General features: G+C 42.6%; 2 protein-coding genes and 3 long non-coding RNA genes across 19 annotated transcripts in view; 2 read left to right on the forward strand and 3 right to left on the reverse strand.

The window, feature by feature from the left end:
- The window catches only part of LOC148321552 (uncharacterized), a 40,196-nt gene extending 33,159 nt beyond the window's left edge, over nucleotides 1-7,037 (reverse strand). The window contains exons 1-2 of the mRNA XM_088319520.1: nucleotides 6,602-7,037; nucleotides 6,457-6,508 (exon numbers count right to left, since the gene is read on the reverse strand). Coding sequence (XP_088175646.1) covers nucleotides 6,457-6,508; nucleotides 6,602-6,680 — 131 coding nt within the window. The 5' untranslated portion in view covers nucleotides 6,681-7,037. The remainder of the gene's footprint in view (nucleotides 1-6,456; nucleotides 6,509-6,601) is intronic.
- Nucleotides 1,965-3,942, forward strand: LOC148321553 (uncharacterized). Of its 2 annotated transcripts, none has more exons than XR_015846989.1 (5): nucleotides 1,965-2,797; nucleotides 2,901-2,978; nucleotides 3,086-3,170; nucleotides 3,251-3,355; nucleotides 3,549-3,942. It is a non-coding gene; the product is annotated as an uncharacterized LOC148321553 (long non-coding RNA). The 2 variants fall into 2 exon arrangements; XR_015846990.1 differs by lacking the exon at nucleotides 3,549-3,942 and adding an exon at nucleotides 3,448-3,498.
- A 1,151-nt stretch (nucleotides 7,038-8,188) lies between the features above and the next one.
- On the reverse strand, nucleotides 8,189-22,397 carry LOC148321554 (uncharacterized). Of its 2 annotated transcripts, none has more exons than XM_088278499.1 (5): nucleotides 22,358-22,397; nucleotides 11,732-11,894; nucleotides 11,493-11,669; nucleotides 9,954-10,082; nucleotides 8,189-9,609 (listed from the first exon to the last, which is right to left on the reverse strand). In XM_088278499.1, exons 2-5 carry the CDS (start codon nucleotides 11,885-11,887, stop codon nucleotides 9,589-9,591), a joined length of 483 nt encoding a protein of 160 aa, XP_088134625.1. In that variant the 5' UTR covers nucleotides 11,888-11,894; nucleotides 22,358-22,397; the 3' UTR covers nucleotides 8,189-9,588. The 2 variants fall into 2 exon arrangements, with proteins under 2 accessions (XP_088134625.1, XP_088134624.1); XM_088278498.1 differs by having other exon boundaries at nucleotides 11,437-11,669.
- On the forward strand, nucleotides 12,482-17,538 carry LOC148321555 (uncharacterized). Of its 2 annotated transcripts, none has more exons than XR_015839445.1 (7): nucleotides 12,482-12,694; nucleotides 14,251-14,402; nucleotides 15,736-15,912; nucleotides 16,114-16,206; nucleotides 16,319-16,419; nucleotides 16,509-16,594; nucleotides 16,656-17,538. It is a non-coding gene; the product is annotated as an uncharacterized LOC148321555 (long non-coding RNA). The 2 variants fall into 2 exon arrangements; XR_015839444.1 differs by having other exon boundaries at nucleotides 16,512-16,594.
- On the reverse strand, nucleotides 15,747-17,876 carry LOC148321556 (uncharacterized). 12 transcript variants are annotated; one of them, XR_015839437.1, is made up of 12 exons: nucleotides 17,756-17,871; nucleotides 17,582-17,611; nucleotides 17,434-17,483; nucleotides 17,172-17,246; nucleotides 17,021-17,103; nucleotides 16,737-16,809; nucleotides 16,628-16,671; nucleotides 16,471-16,572; nucleotides 16,311-16,368; nucleotides 16,107-16,234; nucleotides 15,977-16,021; nucleotides 15,748-15,900 (listed from the first exon to the last, which is right to left on the reverse strand). It is a non-coding gene; the product is annotated as an uncharacterized LOC148321556 (long non-coding RNA). The 12 variants fall into 12 exon arrangements; XR_015839434.1 differs by having other exon boundaries at nucleotides 16,471-16,544; nucleotides 17,756-17,870; XR_015839433.1 differs by having other exon boundaries at nucleotides 16,471-16,544; nucleotides 16,987-17,103; nucleotides 17,756-17,870.
- Nucleotides 22,398-23,412: the final 1,015 nt, after the last annotated feature.

Here is a 23,412-nt window from a genome sequence, read left to right on the forward strand (position 1 = left end):
GTCAATGGAACTTGGACTTGGAAAGGTTGCAGGACATGTGCCGTTGGAACAGAAACTGGGGATAGTTGAGCAACATGCACCACTGGAACATGGACTCGGGATGACTGCAGGACGTGTGACCCTGGAACATGGACTTGGGACGGCTGTCGTCGGTGGGACTGGGACTTTGGATGCCCTCAGCAGAAGTGGAGCTCCACCACAAACCTGGAACGCATGTAAGATGTTTGTTGAAGGACTGTGAACAAGAAGTGGCCATCGCCGCAGAGGAGTCACATCAGGGACCTCAGAAGGCTGCAGCTGCAGTGGATTCTGACTGAGCACTTAAGATGGCTGGATTTGCAGACAAACCGGATCAGGGACTTGAGACGGCCGATGCTGCAGAGTTGCCGGATCGTGCACCGGAGATGGCTGTTGCTGCAGGACAGCCAGATCAAGGGTTTGAGATGGCCGCACTGTAGCAGAGCCTGATCAGGGACTTGAGATGGCCGCGGCTGTTGATTCGCCTGATCAGGGACTTGGGACGGCCATTGCAGCAGAGCATCTTGAAGAGGGACTTGAGATGGCCGCAGCTGAAGAGTCCCAGCGCCAAGGACTGTAGATGGCCACAGCTGAAGAGGAACCGCAATCAAGACTTGACAAAGCCAGTGGATCTGTGCCGCTGTGACACGGACTTGGGACGGTCGCAGGATGTGCGCCGCTGGAAATTGGACAAGAGACGACCACAGGACGTGCGCCGCTGGGACATGGACTCGGGACGGCTGAATGGACTGCATGGACTCAGGATGACTGCAGGATGTGTGACCCTGGAACATGGACTTGGGACGGCTGTCGTCAGTGGGACTGTAACTTGGGATGCCCTCAGCAGAAGTGGAGCTCCACCACAACTTGGAACGCATGTAAGTTGTGTGGTGAAGGACTGTGAACAAGAAGAGGCCATCGCTGCAGAGGAGTCACATCAGGGTCCTCAGCAGCTGCAGCTGCAGAGTTGCCGGATCGTGCACCGGAGATGGCTGTTGCTGCAGGACAGCCAGATCAGGGGTTTGAGATGGCCGCACTGTAGCAGAGCCTGATCAGGGACTTGAGATGGCCGCGGCTGTCGATCCGCCTGATCAGGGACTTGGGACGGCCTTTGCAGCGGAGCAGCTGGAAGAGGGACTTGAGCTGGCCGCAGCTGAAGAGTCCCAGCGCCAAGGAATGTAGATGGCCACAGCTGAAGAGGTACCGCATCCGAGACTTGACATAGCCACTGGATCTGTGCCGCTGTGACACGGACTTAGGACGGTCACAGGATGTGCGCCGCTGTTAATTGGACTAGGGAAGACCACAGGACGTGCGCCGCTGGGACATGGACTCGGGACGGCTGAAGGACGTGCTCCGCTTTGAGCATGACTTAGGAATTGCGGAAAGACGTGCGCTGCTGGAACATGGACTTAGGATGGTTGAAGGACGTTCCCCGCTGGAACAGGGACTTTGGATGACCACAGGATTAATGTCCACTTGAAGAGCAACTAGGGATGGTTCCAGAAAATGCATCGCTGGAACATGGACTTGGGATAGCTGCAGCACTTCTGCCGCTGGAACAGAAACCTGGGATGGCTGGCCGATGAACGCTGTTGGAGGAGCAACTAGGGATGGTTTCATCAGTGAGTGCGTAAGTGAGGTAACAAACGACCCATGGTGAGTATATTTAAATCAAACTTTTTTCATTAAATTAAAAGAGAACAGGAAACCATAATATTAGTTTTCTAATTCTGTCACCGGACATCGAAAGTTTGGGAACATTTCAACGAAGATGTCCGCGCAAAGAATGTACAATGTAAAATATGCAAAGTAGACCTTGCTTTTCATGGCAGCACGACGGCATTGCGTCACCACTTGAAATGGAAGCATTTTTTTTCCGAACGTCTTTCTGACGACAAGGGCCAGTCCTCTCTGACTCTAGATGCCTGAAGGATGAACACCGCTGGAAGAGCAACTTGGGATTGTTGCTTTATTCCTTATTTTGCGTAAGTGGGGTAAAAAATGACCCACGGTGAGTTATTCTTATATGTCTTTTAAATTAAGTCGTAATATTGACATATTCTAGGCTTTCCGCATGAATCATGTTTATGAAATGGGGCCATTCGTATTTTTATTCAAAGTTTTCATAATATTTCAGCAATTGTATTTTTTGTATCACTACACAACTCTTCCGACGAGTGAGGTAAAAAATGACCCCAAGAATTTCCTATGTAATCTTTGACCTATCGTTTCTGAGCAACTCTGGCTGTCAATAGTCACTTACACGCCAGATGTCAAAAGCCTTGCGACCTAGGATTTCATTTTTACACAGCAGCTTACATTAAAGTATTTTATTTATGAACATATTTTTCATTGGCAATATATTTTGACATCTAATGATTAGTCTTTGTTAACAGCTAACAGTACTGTTAGATAACGCAACACATTAGGTCTAAAGTATCCCCAACTTAGCTAAATTCAAAGGGGAAGATGGCTGCTTGGAGGCCAGCTAGGATCCCTGTGTACGTTGTCCTACAAATGATCCAGGACGAATGGGATGAAGAGGCCATCACACTCACTGTAGCGGAGCCTGAGATGGCTGTAGCTGCAGATCAGCCAGATCAGGGCATTGGGACGGCCATTGCAGCAGAGCAGCTGTATGAGGGACTTGAGACGGCCACAGCTGAAGAGTACCTGCACCAAGTACTGTAGATTGCCGTAGCTCGGGACAGCTGCAGCACTTCTGCCGCTGGAACATGGACTTGGGATGGCCGCAGAACGTGCGCAACCCAGACAGGTACTAGGGATATTCGCATACATATACATATATACGTATGTTGGCCTATTTACTGCCGCTTCTATTTACTTTTCTGCCCTCTCTTCCCCTTCTTGGGAATTAGGTCATGGTGACCCGCTATGAAGCTTCAGGACTTGACGGATTGGGCAGGGACCTGCTCCACCAAAGTCATCGTCTAGCAGTGAGTCATCTGATCAACTTATTTATATACCCTAGCATCCAATAAAATTATTCCTTGACCTGTTTATCGTTATTTTTTTGCCCCTTCTTTCTCGGGTTGGGAATCAGGTGATGGTGACCTGCTACGAAGTTTACAGCATTGACCAACCAGGCAGTAACCTGCTCCACCGAAGTAGTCTTCCTGCAGCGCTTTGTATGATTTATTTATTTACATATTTCAGCGTTTAAATTACTTGTTGGCGTTACTACTACTGTTCTCTTTTCTCCCCCCAGTCACCCAGCCTGGGAATTAGGTGATGGTGACCCGCTACGAAGTTTCCAGCATTGACCAACCAGGCAGGGACCTGCTCCACCTTAGTCGTCTTCCTGCAGCGCTTTGTACGATTTATTTATTTTCATAATTCAGCATTTAGTTTAATTACTTGTTGGCCTTACTACTTCTGTTCTCTTTTCTGCCCACATTCACCCAGCTTGGGAATTAGGTGATGGTGATTCACTTGGAAGTAGCCGTTTTGATACTATGATATGATGACAATAAAGGGATTTCTATTTCTATTCTATTCTACTACAGCAACTGACCGGTACAAGATCAAAGGCTGACCACATCCTCGGAGGAGCTGCTATGGAGATTACGACTCTGATCAACTGGGCGAGGACCCGCTTCACTGAAGTCATCATCCTGCAGCACTTCAATTGATTGACTCAATATTTCAACTAACATTATGTAGCATAATTCTATGCGTAAAATGTTGCCCAATTGGCATCCATTGCAGCCTGATAATCCTGGAAGGGGGATTCCCCCATCTGTGGTCCCTTCTCAAGGTTTCTCACTTCTCCCCAAATGGGTTTTTGAGTTTTTCCTTGCCCTCCTGGGGGTTAAGATCAGGGGATGTCGATTGTGGATATGTAAAGCCCTTTGAGACTGTCTGTGATTAAGTGCTATACAAATAAATTTGACTTGACTCAAGCGAGACCCCCAATATTTAAGCACATTCAGACATACGAAAATACAATAAATAATAATCTCAATGTATTAATTTCTGATCTAGACAAACTAAAATGGGGAACATGCATTAAATGTGCACAACTGGCATGAAGTTAACAAACAAAGCTAGAGAAGCACAAAATACTGAAACTGTCAAAATCCTCTGATTTTCAGTCAAATGTTAATTTATTATCATTTTCTTAATCCTCCATGAAGGTATTACAGGTGCATATGTTTGGATATGACTCATTGATAATAGTAATATCAATACTTTAATAATATACATTTGTCAATGGGGTAACAGCCATTTTCTCCAAGTGTAGTTAACGTTTGCGACAGGTGTTAAACATTTATAAAACAAAAAGCATTGTTCAAATTAAACGAGAAGTACCGCGCAGAGTAATGACTGATCGTAGTGATTGTTTACTGATTTTTATATTATTCTCATATGCTATATTTATATTCCTGAGTTCAAATGTGTTAAACTGTAGAATTTTCGATCATACAATTCACATTTGCAACGAGACAGTGTACTGAAGGGTCTGCGATTTGTGAGGGATTAAGAGGGCATGTTTGTTTAATATGTGGGAGTTTAATATAATTTCCAGTATTTCGTTTACTGCCTTTAATTCACCTGTTTAAATAGGCACTTGTTTGTTTTGCGGCAGTTTACTGTGATTATGTTTTGCGTATGTCACGCGAGAGTGTACAGTGCACAAAAATATTACTACGCGCGCGGCGAGTTTAACTTTTGAGAGACATTTTTTACGAGTACAGAGCAGTTGAGTGAGTCTCCACGGATGGGTTTAAGTGATGAGTTGGTCGGTGAGACCACGGCGAGCGTGTGACCGCAATCAGGAGACCGAGAACACTCATCGAGAGGTGAATGCGCGTTCTCAGCACGGCAGCCGGCCGAGACATCGAGCGTGAGTTGGCAAGCTAGGCTGGCTCACACGACGGAGACGAGAGGACACCCGAAGCCATTGGCGGTGTGTCGCAGTCGACAGCGGTGGACTGTGAGCATCAATTGGACTGGGCAGTGTCTTCCGGATCCACCGTCATCGCAGCAGCCACCCACCTTCGCCATTTGGACTCCGCCCCGACTTTTGACAAGCAGGTGCACTCGCTCAATCGCCAGCGGAGGAGCAGTTTCTCCTCCTCAATACCAGTAACCGCAGCAACGTTGGCCAGAACATTCAGTAATACTAATTTGGGCGCCCAACTAAAATTTATGTTGCTATATTTGGTCATATAAAGTGAAGATTATTAAGCTATTATTTGGTTGTAATAAAGTATTGAATCTGGTTTCCTCTTGCTCTCTCTACACCACAGTTGGATTGAGTTAATTCAGTTTGAGTAATTTGGTAGCTTCAAGTAAGTAGTTAAGGCATCCGCAACACCCCTAAGGTGAAACGCAGACAGGCTTCTAAGATCCGGCACACAGCATTTTCATGACTTACAAGGTACACATATTCAGTCTGCAAATAAAATACTGATGTTAAACATAACCCAAACAGCACATGATAGACAATACATGGGATAAAGCACATTTGCTACGCAGACACAACGAACTGGGCACTGGAGGGGTCACTCAGACGCCATTGCAAAAATTCATTGTAAAGATATGACAAATTGAGACCTGAGCACACACACAATTGCACAGACAAGATTGCAGGAGGATGCCAGCCTTGAGATGGATAAACCATGGAACAACCAGCTGTGGAGTAAGTCATAGAACCAGACAGAAATCAACGGAATCAACCTTCCAGACGATAACCAACCTGTGGGGATGACCTGCCCATAATTGCTTCACTTAGCCCCTCTAGTTTGTTTGTTGCTATCGTGTGCATGTTCCTGCCTGAATCAGGTGAGTCTAATCCAGGTCCAGAAAGTAAAACTCATGCCACAGTTTTCCCTTCACGGGCCACATAAAATGCGGTCGCGAGCCAGATCTGGCCCCCGGACTTTGAGTTTGACACCTGTGATCTACTCAATCGACAGGTAACGAGCAGATTGAGTAGCACCTGTGGCAAGGTTTTAAACTTTCTGCACCTGATTTGACACACCTGCTTATTGTTGATCACACATGGTGCGCATTTTACCAGCTAGCAAGCAGAGCACGACGACAGCCTGGTGGCCCATTAAGCCATGGTAAAGCAAACATTCAACTTTGAATATTTTGACACTCAAGCTAGTTGTTTAGCTACCTGGCATTTGATAGACATGTTGCAGCCATGCCCCAAAAAGAGACAGGAGGTCAAGTTAGCCATTTAAGGGTCATTTGGGCCATTATGTTAAAGATGTTAACTTACAGATGGATGCAAGAAAAAACGTGCAGACAGTTTGTTCTTTTTAAAGGCCGTTTAATAATTACATTTTGTACAAAAATACACAGGACTTGTGGCATTTTGCAGTCAATTTGACCGTTGCGTTTAAGATCCAAGCCTGTGGACACAATTGAAACAATTAGATATACTTGATTAAAATTGTTTACCTTTGAATCTTAAGAAAGTCGGGTACTTTAGGCACAATTTGGAGATATGCACCTGTGGACAAAAATGAGACCATTAACAAGCATGCATTAAAATATTTGAGTAACTTGGTGTCATTGTGAATTTTTTGAGGCTTTGTCTACTTACCTTTGGGGAAAATAGCACTTTTGACCGGCTGCTGGAATAGTTCAGGGACAAACTGACTGCCTTTCTGTTGTACAAACATAACCACGACGAAACGCTTAAATTAATTCAGACATCAGCTCGTACGCCCCAAAAAAATGCGTTTTGGTGAAATTTCAAGCCGTAGAAGACGTTAATTTCCAATGCTCGCGCAAACGTTTTTTAGCTGAGCACGTTCGTATGGCGTGAGCCAAAAGTGCTACTTTGCCTTCAAAATAAGAAAAAGCGGTGCGTTTTAAGAGGATATTTAGAGTGACCGCTCATCTTTTCAAAGTTTTTCGATGATTTTGCGGAGAGCCGTGCGAAGCAGCAAGTGGACGAGGACGACCTGAGGCGGTCAGAGGTGAGATACCATTAGCGGCTACTTATCTCCGCCTTAAATAGTGTTCGGTTGATCGTGTCACCGCCCCGCAAATTAAAAAAAAAAGAGTTGCTCAAATACATGAAGTGTAAAGAAGTGGCGTTAGCCTGAAAATGGAAAAAAAGCGTACACTAATCTGCACAACTTCGAATGGCGGGTACGAACCAGGGCTGTAGTGTTCAACAGTGGGAACAATTCCCTCACGACTACTTCTCGACTGACGTATTAGTTCCGCTTTGCCTTATATATCAGATGCCATGATGCTGTACAGCGAATGTGTATGGTAGTAGATAAGTATGACCATTCGCTGACTGCGTATGTGACAATGGTGGTCGAATGGTAAATGGCGGTGCTCGTTGTCCGGGAAACCCAAGTTCGATTCTTGCTTTGGTCTCCATTCAATTTAGAGATGACGCACAGAGAGGGGATCGAACCAGGTTCCTCGGAACGTCAAGCCATGTCTTTAACCATTCAGCAAAACTTACGGACAAAGCCGAAATTTTTACTTGTATTTATCGGACTGTAACCCACGTCTAATCGGAAAGCGGGCGAGATGGTCAAGAGGACCTGGCTGCACACCGCTGCCGTGAGGGTGGAAAATGCACGGAGTTCTTTCCAAAATAAAATCCTGTAGGTTAATGATGGTTGTCATTTAACGCCCCCACCCCGGATGATGTGACCACACTCAAAGCTAACATAACTCCATTCATTCCCCCTGAAACGTCTCGATATATGAAACCTATATCGTAGAACATCCCCAGAGAAAGATTCGTCACAAGACATCACGTGACACTCAGAAGATTGTCGCCGAAACACGTCAGATAAATAACAACCTAATTGTCCCAGTAAAGGACCAACGAGATCAGGTGTAAAGGAGACAGCGTAAACTTTATTCAATAATCAAGTATTAATATATTTTCCAAATCATTTCCTGAACTGTACTCACCTTTATAAAAGGGCTTTTTTTTTAAATACAAAACTAGGAAGTGTTTGCAATGGATATTTCTTTTTATTTTGCACAATTCATCAAAAACATTTATTTGGATCCAGACGTGATGAAGCAATCGGCCCAGGACTGGGAAATCACTTCAGCGCATGCGACCGATCCAAACGCCAAACATGCAATAATTTTGGCACAACCCCACATGATTTAAAAAATTACTCAGGTCAGACAGACAAAGCGAAGACTCTTTGTAGTAAACATGTTTATTAAATGGACCAGCATCTACAATATTAAACTAAGCGCAACATATTAAAATAATGGGGAAAAAACGGAGAGCAACAATTACACTGAGAGAACAAATCAATTTGCCGCGTACTTTGAACTGCGGAGAGAAACACGTTAATGATGTGTGTCAAGGTCACATTTTGACTACATTATATGCACACTTTTCAAAAAAAACTTTTTGGTTTTTTTCTTCATCGGCTCCCACTGGGTTTTGTTGCAGGAGAGAGTCGTGGATTAACGACGACGTCACACATTGAACAACAAAACAAAACACTCCTATTTTAGAACATCACAATGTTGTTCAACATAAGAGTTGTATGTAGGTACAGTGGGGAAATAAAATATAAAATGCAAGACTCAAATTCCAGTTAAGCAATTTTGGAGATCAAAAAATGTCTTTTCTTTTTACAGATGCCGAACTATCAAAAACTGAACACTTGTAAGCATGCATACCGTATTTCTGCAAATAGAGGCCAAGGTGCGACGTTTAGTTTCTCAACTGCAAAAGGGGAAGGTGCATTTGTGCGGCTATTACGACTTATGTCGAGTGAAAGTATACTTTTGAGCTACAGAAAAAAAGACAATGCGGCAAACTGGCCTTCCTAACCAGGTGTGGGATGTCAACATGGCAGCACAACAGACAGAACGCTAGTCGTCAGAAAGTAGCCTGCTCCACATCACGGCTTCCAGTCTTTAACAACCACCACTGATACGAACCCGCTTAAAACATTCGAGACGCCACATGCTCCGGTGCGTATACTTGGCCAACAGGGTCCCTATTTGAGGAAATACGGTACGCATGAAAGATGGAAAAAAAACGGGCTACAGTTGGAACGCAATGCAGTCAAATGTTCACAATGACATCAAGTCCCCCCCCCCTTATCATATTTAATGGTGGTTAAGATGACCCTGAAGAGTGTCAACGTTTGTAATGGTTTAACTGGGCTTTACGCTAACATGGCGAGCATGCGGGAATGTCTTTCTGCTTGCGACACACAATCCTCAAAAGTAGTAACATATTAAAGGCTAAAATTGTCGCTCTGACACAGGGTCTAAATATATATAGAAATTTAGATATAATATAATCAAAATAAAAAACAAATACACACCAAAATCCCCATTTATAAACGAGCCCTAAACAGCTCAAATGGTTTTGAAATCCAATTATTGTTACTATTGGGATATATGATATCCCAATTTAACAAATGAACATTTGTTTGTCTCGCCATACAAACGCCTTTTGTTGCTGTTGTTGTGAATATTAAATGGATCTTGTGAAATCTGGCTTCCTGCACGTCATGGCGTCCACGCTTCCGTTCCAGGTGAGAAGCATCGACGGGTTCTTTTGTCACGAAGCTGACGTTAAGCACTCTCTGTCACGGCCTGCCGGGAAAGAAAAACATTGTCATGGCTAAGCTTTTAACTGCATCTTTGGAATAGAAAACTTGAGTTGTCATAATTATCCATTAGACGGGGCTTTGGCGCCATCATGTGGCATCTGCGAGCGTTTTAAAAACAGTGACTGTGTCTTCAGCCAACAATAGCAAGCAAGTTAAAAAAATATCCGCAAATGCGTGTATTTGTGAATGCAGACGTGTGCATTGGCAAGGACCACAAAATTCCTAATCCAACCCAGAAAGTTCTACGCCGTGCTTAATTATCTATCAGGCGGGATGGAGATGCAAAAATAATTTTCTCGAGCGTGGCAGTGGTGTGCAACAACTTGCCTTATCTGCCGTTTGCTTTCCCGGTGCGGCGGTATTTTCCTTGGTCGCCTTGCTTGCTGCCACGTCAACCTTTTCGTCTGCGTCGAAAACACCCTCAGCATCGCCGTCCTTCGGCAGTTTGGGCGACACCTAACAGAGTAGACGAGCTGATAAAGCCGGGCGCACACACATGTTGATAAAATTGCAACACTGCCTCTTAGCGGACTGAAGAGGGATAGCCTTTGAACGCGTACATTTTTTTCACTCGTATTTTTTAAAATCAACCGATATCAGCATCAATTTTCCCAAACAAAAATTCGAATTATCACCCTTTCAAAAGGGTGTTAAACAAAAAGTGAGTCGCAAGTTACCAAGATTATTATGGTTAACCAAAACTGATAAAGTGACGAAAACAGAAAAAAATAAAAATAAAATGAAAACGTGTACAAAAATGAAAACTAACTGAAAGTGCATCTTACATTCATACAACTGACTATATTTGCATTGAAAATGTCCTTTTGTTTTTGTATTTTTCAATTAAGTTCTAAGCGAACTAGATTCTTCGAAACACCAAGACCTGTTTTATACCATTCGACCATGAGTGCTGTCCTCATCACCACGTTACTGCACTGACGTGCAATGGCGACAAACCCAGACTGACGTATTCAATGACTTTGGCAGCTGGATGCATAGACAAAAAAAAAATAAAAAATAAAAACTAATAGTCGCTCAAAAAGGCCCAACGTCTCATAGAAAATCATGGAAAGTCAATTAATTCTTCCACCCTCAAACTGTCTGTGAAATCATTATTAAGTGCAAGACGATATTTTAAATGACGTTTTAACATTCTCATCATACAATTGAAAGGAGTTGAATTTTGCAAAGTAAATCGACTTAGCAATTTGAAGACCAACTTTTTATTTCCAGAGTGTACCGAGGAAAGAAGGGTTGCAGCATCTGGATGCTGAAGGGGGTAGGTATGCGCTGTAAAAAGTCAACTTACACTGCGTGTGGGATTTTTATGAAACAATAGGCAATGATTACCATAGCAAGGGTGCTGTAATTGGCCCTTACAACGCCAGCAAGCTCCTTTAAAGGGTTTCTTAATGATTCATAACCCCAACGTTGTATAGATTTGCCCCCACCTCTACATAATAAACCAATCAAGTGCAGCATTCCCTGCCAGGGCCATGTGGGGAACGTCAAGTCCATTCTTTTTCTATCACTTTATCTCATAGCCCAAATTCCTGACTCGTTACTTTTCCAAATTATATGTCTGCCTTTGGTTTTTAAAAGTGGCGTTAAGTGGAGGTTTTACAGTGCACTAAACAAGAAAAGAAATACACCCCAAGTAAATCAGAGTAGTCCAAAACGACTGCATTTATGTCATATAAATGTAAACATTAAAGTCAGGCTGCTCTATTTGGACAAAGATATGCATAGAGTATTAATGGTGACATTTATTCATGAGATAACAATGACATACAGTCCATTTTAAACAAACCATTCTGTGGTGTGTCCAGGGGAATCGGAGAAACGTCTACCGACCAGGCTCAGTACCAGGAAGAGCGCCGGTGCCTCCTGTCCTCCTGGATGCCCATCTTTTCCATTACTTCCTCCTCCAGAGTCTTCAGGGAGGCCGTGTAGGTCTTCTCCAGCGTGTCCTCTGGGCTGGTGAGACAATTTGGGTCCGTCCGTGTCGGGACGCTCGTAGAAGATCAGCTGACCCGAGCCATCCTAAACGCAAACAAACAAAACCAATGTGTTTTGACGTTTCTACTCCGAACGGACGGACGCACCATGAAGTCTCGCAGCTTGAATCGTCCTTGGCGGCCGTGAAAGAAAGTGTCGTGCTGCCTGATGATGCTGCCGTCCGATTGGCCTAGCTTGGAGGCCATCTTGGCGAACCGCAGCGGCTGGCTGACTTTGGCTTTGACCTCAACATTGGACAGCATGTCTCCACTGAGAACAACATGCAGTGACATTGCCATTGTGTCATACTATATATATATATATATATATATATATATATATATATATGACAAAGTCCGAGACACAAGCAGAGGCAAGGTTGAAACGTGAAGGAGTTTTGAAGATTGAAACTTTGCTGCCACAATAAAATTGCTTGGTGACACCCCCCCTGTTGACATTTTTACTCTTATTGCAGTTATATACACAAAATAGACCGTTTATATCATGATGGAAGTCGTGAAAAAAAATATTGCCTTTATTTTCTAACAGCAGTTATAGAGGATTAAAAGGGCGATGGTTTTTAAATGCTGTTATGCATTTTTCCTCCACAAGAGGGAGGAATTGTCTGATACGTACATACAAGGGCGCGCTATTGCTAATGGCTGGCGACTTTGAGTTGTATATGATTTTTTTCATTTTTATTGACCCGTTTTTTAAGATGGAACGTCTTATCATCTTTTAAACAATAAAAAAATACACCGAGCACATAGTAATATTTGCAGTGCGAAAGACAAACCGGACGTACGTCACGCCCTCGAAACGCCCCGCCCCTCGCCTGCCCTGCGGGTTACGACGACACACCCCGGTATAGAAAGTCTTAAAGGACAAAAGACATTGTTTATGTTGAGCAATGCCACACGCGTACACATTGCTGCAAGCATGCCATGTAAATAGTGTAGACGAATGGTAGGGTAAAGGAGCGCAATGTTTTTGGTCGTAATCCGGCAAAAAGCGTAGATGGATAAGAAGGACAAAAGGAAAGTTTTCCGGTGACTATCAGCTGTGTTTCAGTGAGTAATTTAAACACTATTAAAGTGTCTATTTGGTTTTTGCATATCTAAATCTATGCATGCACAACATTTAGGAGCGTAATTGCCACTCTTATGCCCTCTAGTTTGTTTCTTGTTACTCTCGACGTTACTGGTGCACTCGCTCGCATTTTCGACAAACAATAGCTACACGTTGGGTCGTCGGCTAGCATGCCCGTAAGGAGCACTCAGCTTTTTTTTTTAATGTTGTTTGTATTTATTGTGACTTTTGTAAATAATTCTGCGTGTGAAGTGTCGAATATTCGTTTTTGCAATTGCGGACACATGCGTTTATTTGAGACAATAACCGCTTCCCTATATCAATGTAGATTGCAACGCTGCCCCTTAGCGGACTGAGGAGGGATAGCCTTTCAACGCGTACATTTTTTTTTTACTATAATTTTTTTTCCCAACATTCTTTATCAACCAATATAAGCATAAAAATCCAATAAAATATTATACTTATAACCTAAGCAAACAATACAATGTAAACAATGTTATTTTCTAAATATGTTTTTAGCTTAAATCGTTTCTACTTGACGTAGCTGAGAAAATAATTACAGATCCTAAAATATACTGTATATTTTTATTAGGTACTTTTTTACTCACTTTACAATGTTTAATGTTTAAAAATAATTAATGTGAGTTCCCTGAATTAAAGGAAACACAAATTTTCTCAGATGTCTTAAAGAGGCCTACAAGGAGCACTCGGCTGTTAAAAGCGTTTGTCTTGTGTTGTTTTGTAAATATTTAATTTTGCGTGTGACGTGTCGAATGTGCGTTTGTTGATCGGCGGACTCGTGCGTTTAGTTGCGTCAATAACCGTTTCAAGATATATTCGCAGACTGCAATTCGCAGCATTCAAGTGTTGAGAGATTGTCCGCCAGGGGGCAGTGTTGCTGTGTCCATTGAAGGGGAACAAGCTATCGCGTATGTTAAAATTGAACATTGAAGACAACTCGAGAAAAAAAAAACTTGTTCACAATTTGTTTCCTTCGACCGTGCTTTGCCTTCACGTTGTTTTGTAAATACGATTTTAGCTTAAATAAAAATTAGATTTATTTGAGAATATATTTAAGGACCCTGAAATATAAAGATAAAGTGTTATTTTTCTGTCTTACAGTAGACATTTTTTTCAGTTTAAAAATAGTTCTTAAGTATCTAAAGGAAGGTGTGTAGTTACCTTGACAACCTGGGGCTTTTTGACTAAAGCAAAGGGCTACTCTGTGTTTACAGCTTAGCAACTTTTTGCAAAAAAAAATAAAAATAAAATAATAATATATATATATATACCCCTCTTTGTGTTTAAAAAAAGTGAATAGCAAGTTAGCAAGATTATTGTAGTTAACTAAAACTACAAAAAATGTTCAGAAAATAAAAATATGATTACAAAAATTAAAACAAACAGAGAGGGCATCTTACAAATAACTATATTTGCAGTGACAATGTCCTTTGTTTTTGTCTTTGTCAATTAAGTTCTAACCTGAGCCCTTGAGGATGATTTGTATTCATTTTTGTGTTGCTGTGTGTCTGTGCAGAAGAAGGACGGTCCAGTTCGGTGAATGAAATCTCATCAAATAGACTTACTGCTTTTGCTTTTTCCGCCCGACCAGACCGAGGAGGCTTCGGGTCCAAAGGGGACAGACTTCTGGGACCTGCGGAAGGGACACCAACCTGCATTTAGACACATGTGAGTAGTGAACTGTGTTTGGTTCTTGAGGAGCTGATGTGTGATGTCACATTGCACCACAAGGTGGACGCGAGTACACCGACCTTTCTCACTGAACTTAAACTGGTGCGTCATGTACTTACTGCACGACACAAACGCCAGCAGACGCTTCTGACATGTTTTTAAGTGAAAATAATGTGGGCCAAGTTAGTTAAAAATATGTCTATTTGACTTAGTTGGTTCACATCAGTGTCATTTGAAACATGTCCAGAAGTCTGTGCTGATGATGTTGTGCATGTGCATGGCACTTAGTTTTTGTTCCATTGAGAGACGTCAGCTGTGCTCACGCGCTGTGTGTCACAAGTGACATCACGCGTGAGCTCATCAAGCACGCAACACTTAAGCTGCTTCTATCCAATGTTTGTGTGTGTAACTTGAATTGGCCCACACAAACGTTGACTGGTCAAATGCTTTCAAATAGTCATGTCATCTTTGTGTCCAATAAATTGTTCAACTTGAATGGGAGTCTTTGCGTTTTCTTCGTCAACCTGCCGCCAACTCATCATGGTGGTCGCTGCAGTGGCAAACAATTCAAAGGCTGCTTGAGGTGAGAGTTGCACATCACTCACTACTGCTGTGGACACAAGCGTAACATTACTACTCCTCTCTGTCTCCCATGACTCAAAACCCGACGAATCTTTAAGTTCATCGAGCTTTGGCTCATGTGAGATGGAGGGAAACAGTAAAAGGCTTGTGTTCCATGTAGTAACGGAGGTGCAACTTTGACCTGCAAAGTCAAACTTACCTGCCAAAACCTAAGTGTTGCGAAGACCGCCCCTAAACTCGGCCCAATTTGAATTTGACCAATCACGTCGCATCTTAAATTTGCATAACCACGCCCACAAATAATCACCCAATCAGAAGGCCCCAATTTGCATAGCCACGCCCACTTTTGCATTTTAAACCAATCAGATAGCTCTAAGTTTGCATAGTCACGCCCACCTCAAATCCCACCAATCGCTGAGCACCTAATTTGCATAGACACACCTACTTTTCAACCAATCACAGCCTTGCATTCTTCTTGCTCCACCTCCTTCCACAGCCGTCAGCCAATCATGGAGCATTATTCCAGCCTTGACCTGCCCACTTTTGACATTTTTGCAGAATTTTTTTTTTTTTTGGGTCTGGGGAATTTTGACCAAAAAAAAAAAAAAAATCTGGAAAAAAAACTAGATTTTTTTTATACAAAAACTTTAGAATTTTTTTTTTTTTTTTTTTCATGTTTTGTAATGTGTAAGAATGAAGTTTAGAGTTCAAATGTTCTTATTTCAAACAAGCTTTATTTCTTTTGCAGAGAAAACCATCACAAATCAAACAAAGTAACAAGTCAGATGAAAGTCTACTCGTTGCCGAGTGGTGAAGTGGTCGGCCAGCAGCAAAGTAAGTCGGATGAAAGTCGACTCGTTGCAGAGTGGTGAGGTCGTCGGCCAGCAAGAAAAGCGTCGACAAGCGTGTGGACCTAAGACAAAAAGTGAGTCAAAAGTTAAGTCATCTTGTTGTGCAGAACAAAAAAATGTTTTGGGCTTGAAACCTACCAGTGAGAAAGACGAGTTGTTCACAGCTGATCATGTTCTTGTTGCCTAGAAAGGGGAAAGAAAAAAATATTCTATCAAGTTGTCATGAGGATTGTGCAATAAAAAGCATTTCAAGAGCTTTTCATCTCACTTCTCAGGGTGCCTCCAAATTTGGCTTCAGCGCCTTGTGGATGGGACGCAACAAGCAAAGCAAGTGTTGCTGTCATTCGGCTCAGCGCTGGACTCGGGCTGTGAGTAAGAACTCGATTCGGCGCCATCCTGGAAACAAGAAAGCGCGTCGTTGTACTTTGTTTCGACAACTGCAACATGCTAGCTGAAATGTGCCTTCCCTTACCGGCGGAGGGCTCATCCGGAGGAAGATGCACTTTTCACCATCTTCAGTGGGCCAGCTCCTGAAACTCCGCACAGGTTGGACAAACGAGGACCAGACAAGCTGCCATTTAGTGCGTTTATTTGCATGTCTCAACATTGAAAATTTAGGCAGCTTTAAGGACCTTCCACAAGTTGAAGTAGAATTTGTCTCTTTGCCCAGCAGGTGGCGTGTCACCGTGGAAGAAGTCGAGCCATGCTGCACAATTCCGGTTTTCCAGCGCCACCTAGTGGACAAACATGAGAATGGTAAAGTAAAAATTAAATTAAAAATTAACTCACCTGATGCATCTTGTTCTATTCTGCTCAGTGAAGCTCCGTCATGACTGCAGAAAAAGAGGGAGAAAAAAATTAATGGACAGTGCTGGAAAGTTTGATCGGCTCTCCTTACCTTGCTTCTGTTTCTACCGGAATATTGGCTGCTGCTTCTTCCTGGAGTGCCGCAAGAGGTTCAGCGTGTGATCCTGCAACTCACATTAAAATAAACAATGCAATGTGTTGCTGTTGAGTGCATGTTCTCACCTGACTCAGGTGTGGCAAATGCAGGACCAGAAAGCAAAAACCACGCCCCAGTTTGGCTTTAACCACAGGTGAGTCTACTAAAGGTAACGAGCACCCGGGAGCAGGTTGAGTAGACGCACCTGTGGCAGGGTTCCCCCCCACCCCTTTCTTCACCTGGATTTCACACCTGTGCTGATTAATGATCACCACATGATGCGTGCAGAGCGGTGACCTGAGCACGACAACAGCGTGGTGGCCTGAAAGACATGGTAACGCAAGCGTTTGAATTTTAATATTTAGCCTTCCAAGCTAGCGGCTTTGCTACCTGTAAGTTGGCGGCCATGTTGCCGCAGTGCCCCAAAAAGACGCGGGAAGTCATGTCAGCCATTTTAGGGCCATTCTGTTGAAAATGTTAGCATGTGGATGGATGAAAAAAAGAACATTGTTTTTTTTAGTCTGTTTAATAATGATCTTTCGGACAAGACACACAAGACTTGTGCCATTTTGCAATCTATCTGGCCGTTCCGTTTAAGATCCAAGCCTGTGGACAAAATGAAAACTATCTGCACTTGATTCAAATGGTTTACCTCTGAATTGACAAAGTGGGGCACCTTAGGCTCAATTTGAAGATATGCACCTGTAGACAGAAATTAGACAATTAATACGCATGCATTAAAGATATACTTTATTCAGTTTGTTTGATTGTGAATTTCTGTCCAAGTTTTGTCTACTTACCTTCGGCAAAACGGCACTTTTGTCCGGCTGCTGGAAAACAGTGGAGAAAAAAAAAAGAGCAAACGTTTTAGCTTAGCATGTTAGCAAGGCGTGTGCATCCCTAAAGTGGAAGTTTGCATTCAAAGTGAGCAAAATGCGTGAGTTTGAAGAGGGTATTAAAGAGTGAAGACTCACCTTGAGCAAGTTTTGGCTGATCTGGAGGAGCAGCAGGACGAGGACGACCGGAGGCTGCCACAGGAGCGAAAGAACGGTCGGCTATTTTTGGGCCGGCTTAAATACTTTTCCGGTGATGACGTCACACCCGCAAAAAAAAAAAAAAAAAAAACTACAAACCGAATTAACCACTATGATCCTAGTATAGTGACGTTGCCTGAAAAAAACAAACCAGCCAATTACAGTTTTCACAATGCACCTTAGGGGGTTTGAACAGGGGTCTCGGCATCACAAAGCGAGATCAAATACCTCTCGACTACTGCCTGACTGAAGGAGGGAATTCGCGTTGTCAGATTTAACAGACACCTTCTATTTAATGGGGCTTTAGAATGAAGTCTGGTGAACAACTCTATATGTATGAGCAACCTCACTTACGTAGCAGATCTCGGATGGTCGAATGGTTAACGATACTACTTGGTAAACTGTGGAGCCGGGTTCGAATCTCACTTTAGGCACCATTTAATTTTGGGTTGGAGCACCGAGTGAGGATCGAACCAGGTTCGTCTGGACACCAAGCAGTATCTTATACCATTCGGCCATCTGGTTGGAGAAACGCCAAAATTTTTTCTTGTATTTACCGGTCTCTAGCTGAATCGACTTGGCTGCACACCTCTGAGGATGGAAACTACACGATGTTCTTTGCAAAATAAAATCATGTAGGTTAGTGATGGTTGGCGTCCCTTGTCAAGTAGTCGTGATGATGTGATGACACTCAAACCTAACCAATAACTCCCACATGAATATTTTCTAAAATGTATTTTTCCACACATAAATCTATGTTGTTTTTTTTTTGCAAATGGTTTTTGTCATTTTTACGTGGTTCCTTGGCCGTTAAGGCTTATCCATTCATTGTGGTCACCTTTGTGTTATTTTTATTTACAAAACTCGGGTGTGTTTGCAAGAGGTATTTCATTCTCATTTGTTCACAAAACGAGGCTGTTTTTGTGTTATATTTGATAGTCATTTTACAAGACAACACATTTTTAGATCTTTGTAGCTTTCATGAGCATGTACATGCATTTGTCAATTCAGACATCCACTCCCAAAAAAGTCTGCAAGAACACATTTATTTTGATCCAAACATGATGATGCAATCTTCGCCTCAGCATCCGCGAAGGTTTGGAGTCCGATGTCAAGCCGATGAGTTCTCCACGGCATTCCCTCAAGCCCTTGAATATTTCATTGCACTGCATGCATATGGTGGGGTTGGAGGGGGATTCTGGAAATGTCCTTGAATTCAAGTGAACATACACTTCAATTCACGACACCTAAGGATGACAAAAAATAAAATAAAAAATAAAAAACACAAGGGTTCCTCCTCTCTCTCTACTGATATATCAATTTTATACATACACACATATGTATCCTAATAAACACATTCACCAACTTACTGTTGTGGATTGCACCTTCATCATCTTTCAGGACATCTGCCGGAGAAGATTTTTATGTTAAATATTCTCCAGTAGCTTCCAGCACCCAAATTGTTCATCCTTAAATTCAAGGGAATAAAATATTATGCTTTGGACATGTATACACATGATTAGTGTCTGTAAAATTTTATTCACCTTTCATCCCATGGCAACCTCGTCAAAAAGGGAGTCCAAGCAGCCAGTGGCCATCAGTTTACCTTCGTTTCTGAAATGGGCAAATCTGCAACCATAACTGTTAATACAAAATTAAAACATTTCCAAAATGTGCTGTCTTGTTGTCTTGCAAGATTTTCAAACTTTATACCAGCACCCCTCAACCTCCTAATTTTGGATTCATATTTTTCACCACAACACCTGCAAGTATGGCAAGCACACAGAAAAAAATCACTAGTGTGGTAAAAATTCAATAGGCTGCTAACCTAAAAAAAAAAAAAAAAAAAAAAAAAAAAAGGAAAGTGGTGGCATCAAGCAAGAAGGAAAATTAAACATGTTCTAAGGATAGACATGGGCAGTTTTGTCATGCTTACACCGGTAAAATCCAATGGAACCTCCATGACGGTATACCAAGAGTACTGCAAATACACAAAAACATTATTTTCTGTTGATGCATACACATCTATTGTGAGAAGGACACATGCACAAAAACAAATTGCTCCGGCACAGCTTACTGATGTGCTGATCATTTCAATCAGGCATATTGTCGGAGTGCGACATCTAAAATATACAGGATATCGGCCTTTGACACCTGTGATTTGGAGGCAATTTCACTCACCATGAAGATAAAGAGTCTGCAGTGACGGCTGCCGAGATGATGGACAGGAAGCACCGGCAAAAATATTTCTGAATTCAACTGAAACCAAGCTCCAAACTTCAACAGCTTAAATACAGCATCAAAATGTCAGTGTAAACTTCAAGTGTGAAAATAGAAACTGAAGGACATTGCAACAGCCCAAGTCATGACATACATCATTCTTGTAAATGTATCCTCCTCCCCCAAAAATGTTTACTTCATATCTGTGCCTGACAATTCTGCCCGTGGTGCTGAAAAAATGAGTTGCACAACAGTCATGGTACAAATATTTTTTTTAAAAAAAAGCTAAAGAAAAAAGGTGAGACAAATAAGACGGTCCATGAACAATAGTTAAGAGATCATCATTGTTGCCCGTTGTAGCATGACGTTTCCTCACGGAGTCCTCATTTCCTGTTAGGAAGGTCTCTTTTTCTAGCTAAATGCAGTAAATGCGACATATTTCTTTTACTAAATAACGTGTATTGTGCTGCATGCAAAACATACCTGTCACCTGCAGTTTTCTTCCGTGGTCTGGGCGCCTTCTGATGACGTCACGCTTCAAATCACCTGGTTGTTTAATTTGCACGTTGTGATTCGTGCAAATAAAAGAAATAAAATGCGTTACTGTCACATTGGCGAGGGAACTGTTCGTAGTGGGACCTTGTGGACATGTTATTAATATCATTGAGATTTTACAATTACCGTTAATATAGTGGGGTTTATATACAGGAACGCTCAATTTGCCACGATTTGCAGTACACATTTCTCATCATAATTTGCTCACTGTTACATAATTTATATTATCTATTTTTGACGAACGGTATCTGTGTGCACACGTACACGTAACATATCTATACATACGAACAGTATGTATTTTTATGAAAATAATAATATACATATTTGTCAAATCCCATGCTCATTAAATAACATAAACATTCGAGACAGTTTGTATGTGAAAAGGAGCACATTTACGAGTTTAACAAGGAATTCAAAATTCCACCAATGTACAGTATATTAAAGTGCTTTGAAATGCTTGCCAACGTATAAACGAACGCGTCAATAAAGCAGCGTATGGGAGAGGGGTGAGGGGGGATCAAAGTTGACGTTGTCAACGTCGTCTTTTATTTTACAACCGGAAATAAACGTGTGCAATCTTGCAAGCATGTTGTAACAAGACCTCAGTTTCCTGCGCGAGCATGGCACGGACGCGCACGCGCAATTCTACTCAGACACGCAGCATTTGACACGCCTCGCGCACCAGACCAAAGAACGACTTTTGAGTAAAGCACACCGGTTTTCCATCGTTATTTGCGTCCGACCTTCTAACGGAATGAAGACAAAGTAGTGATGGGTCCAGCGACACTGAGGCGTCGATGCGCGCGCCGAGCTTCCAGGGCAAACCCCGTGTCGGTGCGCGTACCGCTTTAAGGAAGTCACGTGACCACTACCGGAATTGGGTCGGCACAGCGGTCGTGCGCCTAACTGTGTTCATAAGGAAGCGCATCTGTCAACAGGATGGACGCTCAAAACAAGCATCGAGTTATTGGCGCGTTACTTCGCGTTAAATATCCGCAAGATGGAAGACGTCACTGTTGATGCGCACTCAGAGGTGCAGAGCTATACGTCAGCAGGACACGTTGCACGTACGGAAGACTCGCTCTTATAATGGAAGTCCATGGAGGCAACGTTCCCTCACCTATTTATATTAGCCACACAGACGTTGTGCACACCAGCCTCTTCAGTGCCTTGTGAGAGGATCTTCTCAAAGGCGGGGGAAAGTCCCTCAAAAAAAGAAATTGAATAACAAAACGCTGGAAAAACTTTTTTTTTTTAAATAAAAATCTTTAATTACAATGAGTCCATTGTCATTCACAACACTTTGGGCATTCAGACAGATGTTCACTTAATTTATCAACTGCGTCTCGAATATCAAAGATTTTTTTTATGAAATTGCGTGTATGTAAAAACAATGTGAAAGCAAATCAGAATCAGAAATCCCTTTGTCATTGTACTCAAGTGTGCAACGAGATTAGAGAGCTCCCCTCTCCAGTGCAATACAACAATAATTCAGTTAAATATATAAATTAGATAAATAAGAGAATAATTAGTGCGATGGAAAGTAATACGAAATAGGATATATAAAAACACATCACGTCGCTAATCAATGGAATTGGATAAAATTTGTTTGACAGATCAGTGTCACGTGACCCTGTCAAATGTTTCCTGCAAGTCCACCAGGTGTCAGTATTCAGAAACACAGCGTCAATACATTGTGTCACTGTGTCGAAACGATATAGGATGCCTCATCTACCCATCACTATATACACACATATACAAACACACCCAGATACATATATACGTACACACACACTTAGCTTCCAAACGCAACAAATAATCAGTCACGTTACTCACGTGTCACATTCACAGGTTAGTCTGTTCCGGGTTGCTTGTCGTTGTCCAATGAAGGCGACCGTGCACTTGAGTTTGCCGCGAAAACTGCCGCCGTCTAAGATCAGTTCACGGAACCTCCCAAAGTGGATCACCACGGAAAAACCGACCCGCGATCAGCACTAGCGTACTACACACGATCGGATTTGTGCATCACTCGTTGCTGTTCTTGGCGCCCGAGAAGACGTCTCACTCGGCTTCAAAGTCTCTTAAAAACGCAAAACAATTACTGTAATTACACCTTATTCACTAACTTTGAGAATGTAGCCAGTTAATAATGAGGTGGTTGTGTGTTGTTGACTTTGCAAAAAAAGACAACATGACACATTTGAGGAAAGAAAGTGACGTTTTTATTCCTATTCTATCTTTGCATCTTTTCTCTCCCCAAGGATGTTTCAGTCAATTCCGTTGTCTTGTGGCTTTTGAAATAGCGTGTAGTTCAATGTTGTTGTGTTGTGGCTTTTGCAATTGTTGTGACCTTTCTCAGCCACAGTAGGTACACACAACTGAATCACTGTCACGCAAATGCTCTAAAAAGTCAACCCTTTTCACACAAACAAATGAAACTCTCACATCCATGCATCCATTATTCACGACTGAAAGGCTTTGCATGCGTTTATCTTTATTGCTGACGACCGGAGCGTTAGCATCAAGTTCGCGCTTAACAGGGTGGCAAGCAGGCGCCAAGCCCCTCGCTCCCTCGGTCGAAGATGCCATATAACTTGGTGAGGAAGACATCTCCCATGATCCACGGCGAGCCCTGAGCCGACACGATGACCCACCGCCTGGAAGCCGCTCAAGCACAGCTCTTCGTCCCCCAGCATCTCCTGACGGCAGCAAAGAGGCACAACGTTGACAGCGCCCAAAGTTTAGTTGGCCAACGGGAACGTCCTCACCTTTCTGACATTCTGATTTGCCGTCAGCATGAACTCAATGAAGAACTGAGACAC

The sequence above is a fragment of the Idiotropiscis lumnitzeri genome, chromosome 16 (genome assembly GCF_059441095.1).
Source record: "Idiotropiscis lumnitzeri isolate Australia: NSW breed Sydney's pygmy pipehorse chromosome 16, RoL_Ilum_1.0, whole genome shotgun sequence".
NCBI classification, from domain to species: Eukaryota; Metazoa; Chordata; class Actinopteri; order Syngnathiformes; family Syngnathidae; genus Idiotropiscis; species Idiotropiscis lumnitzeri.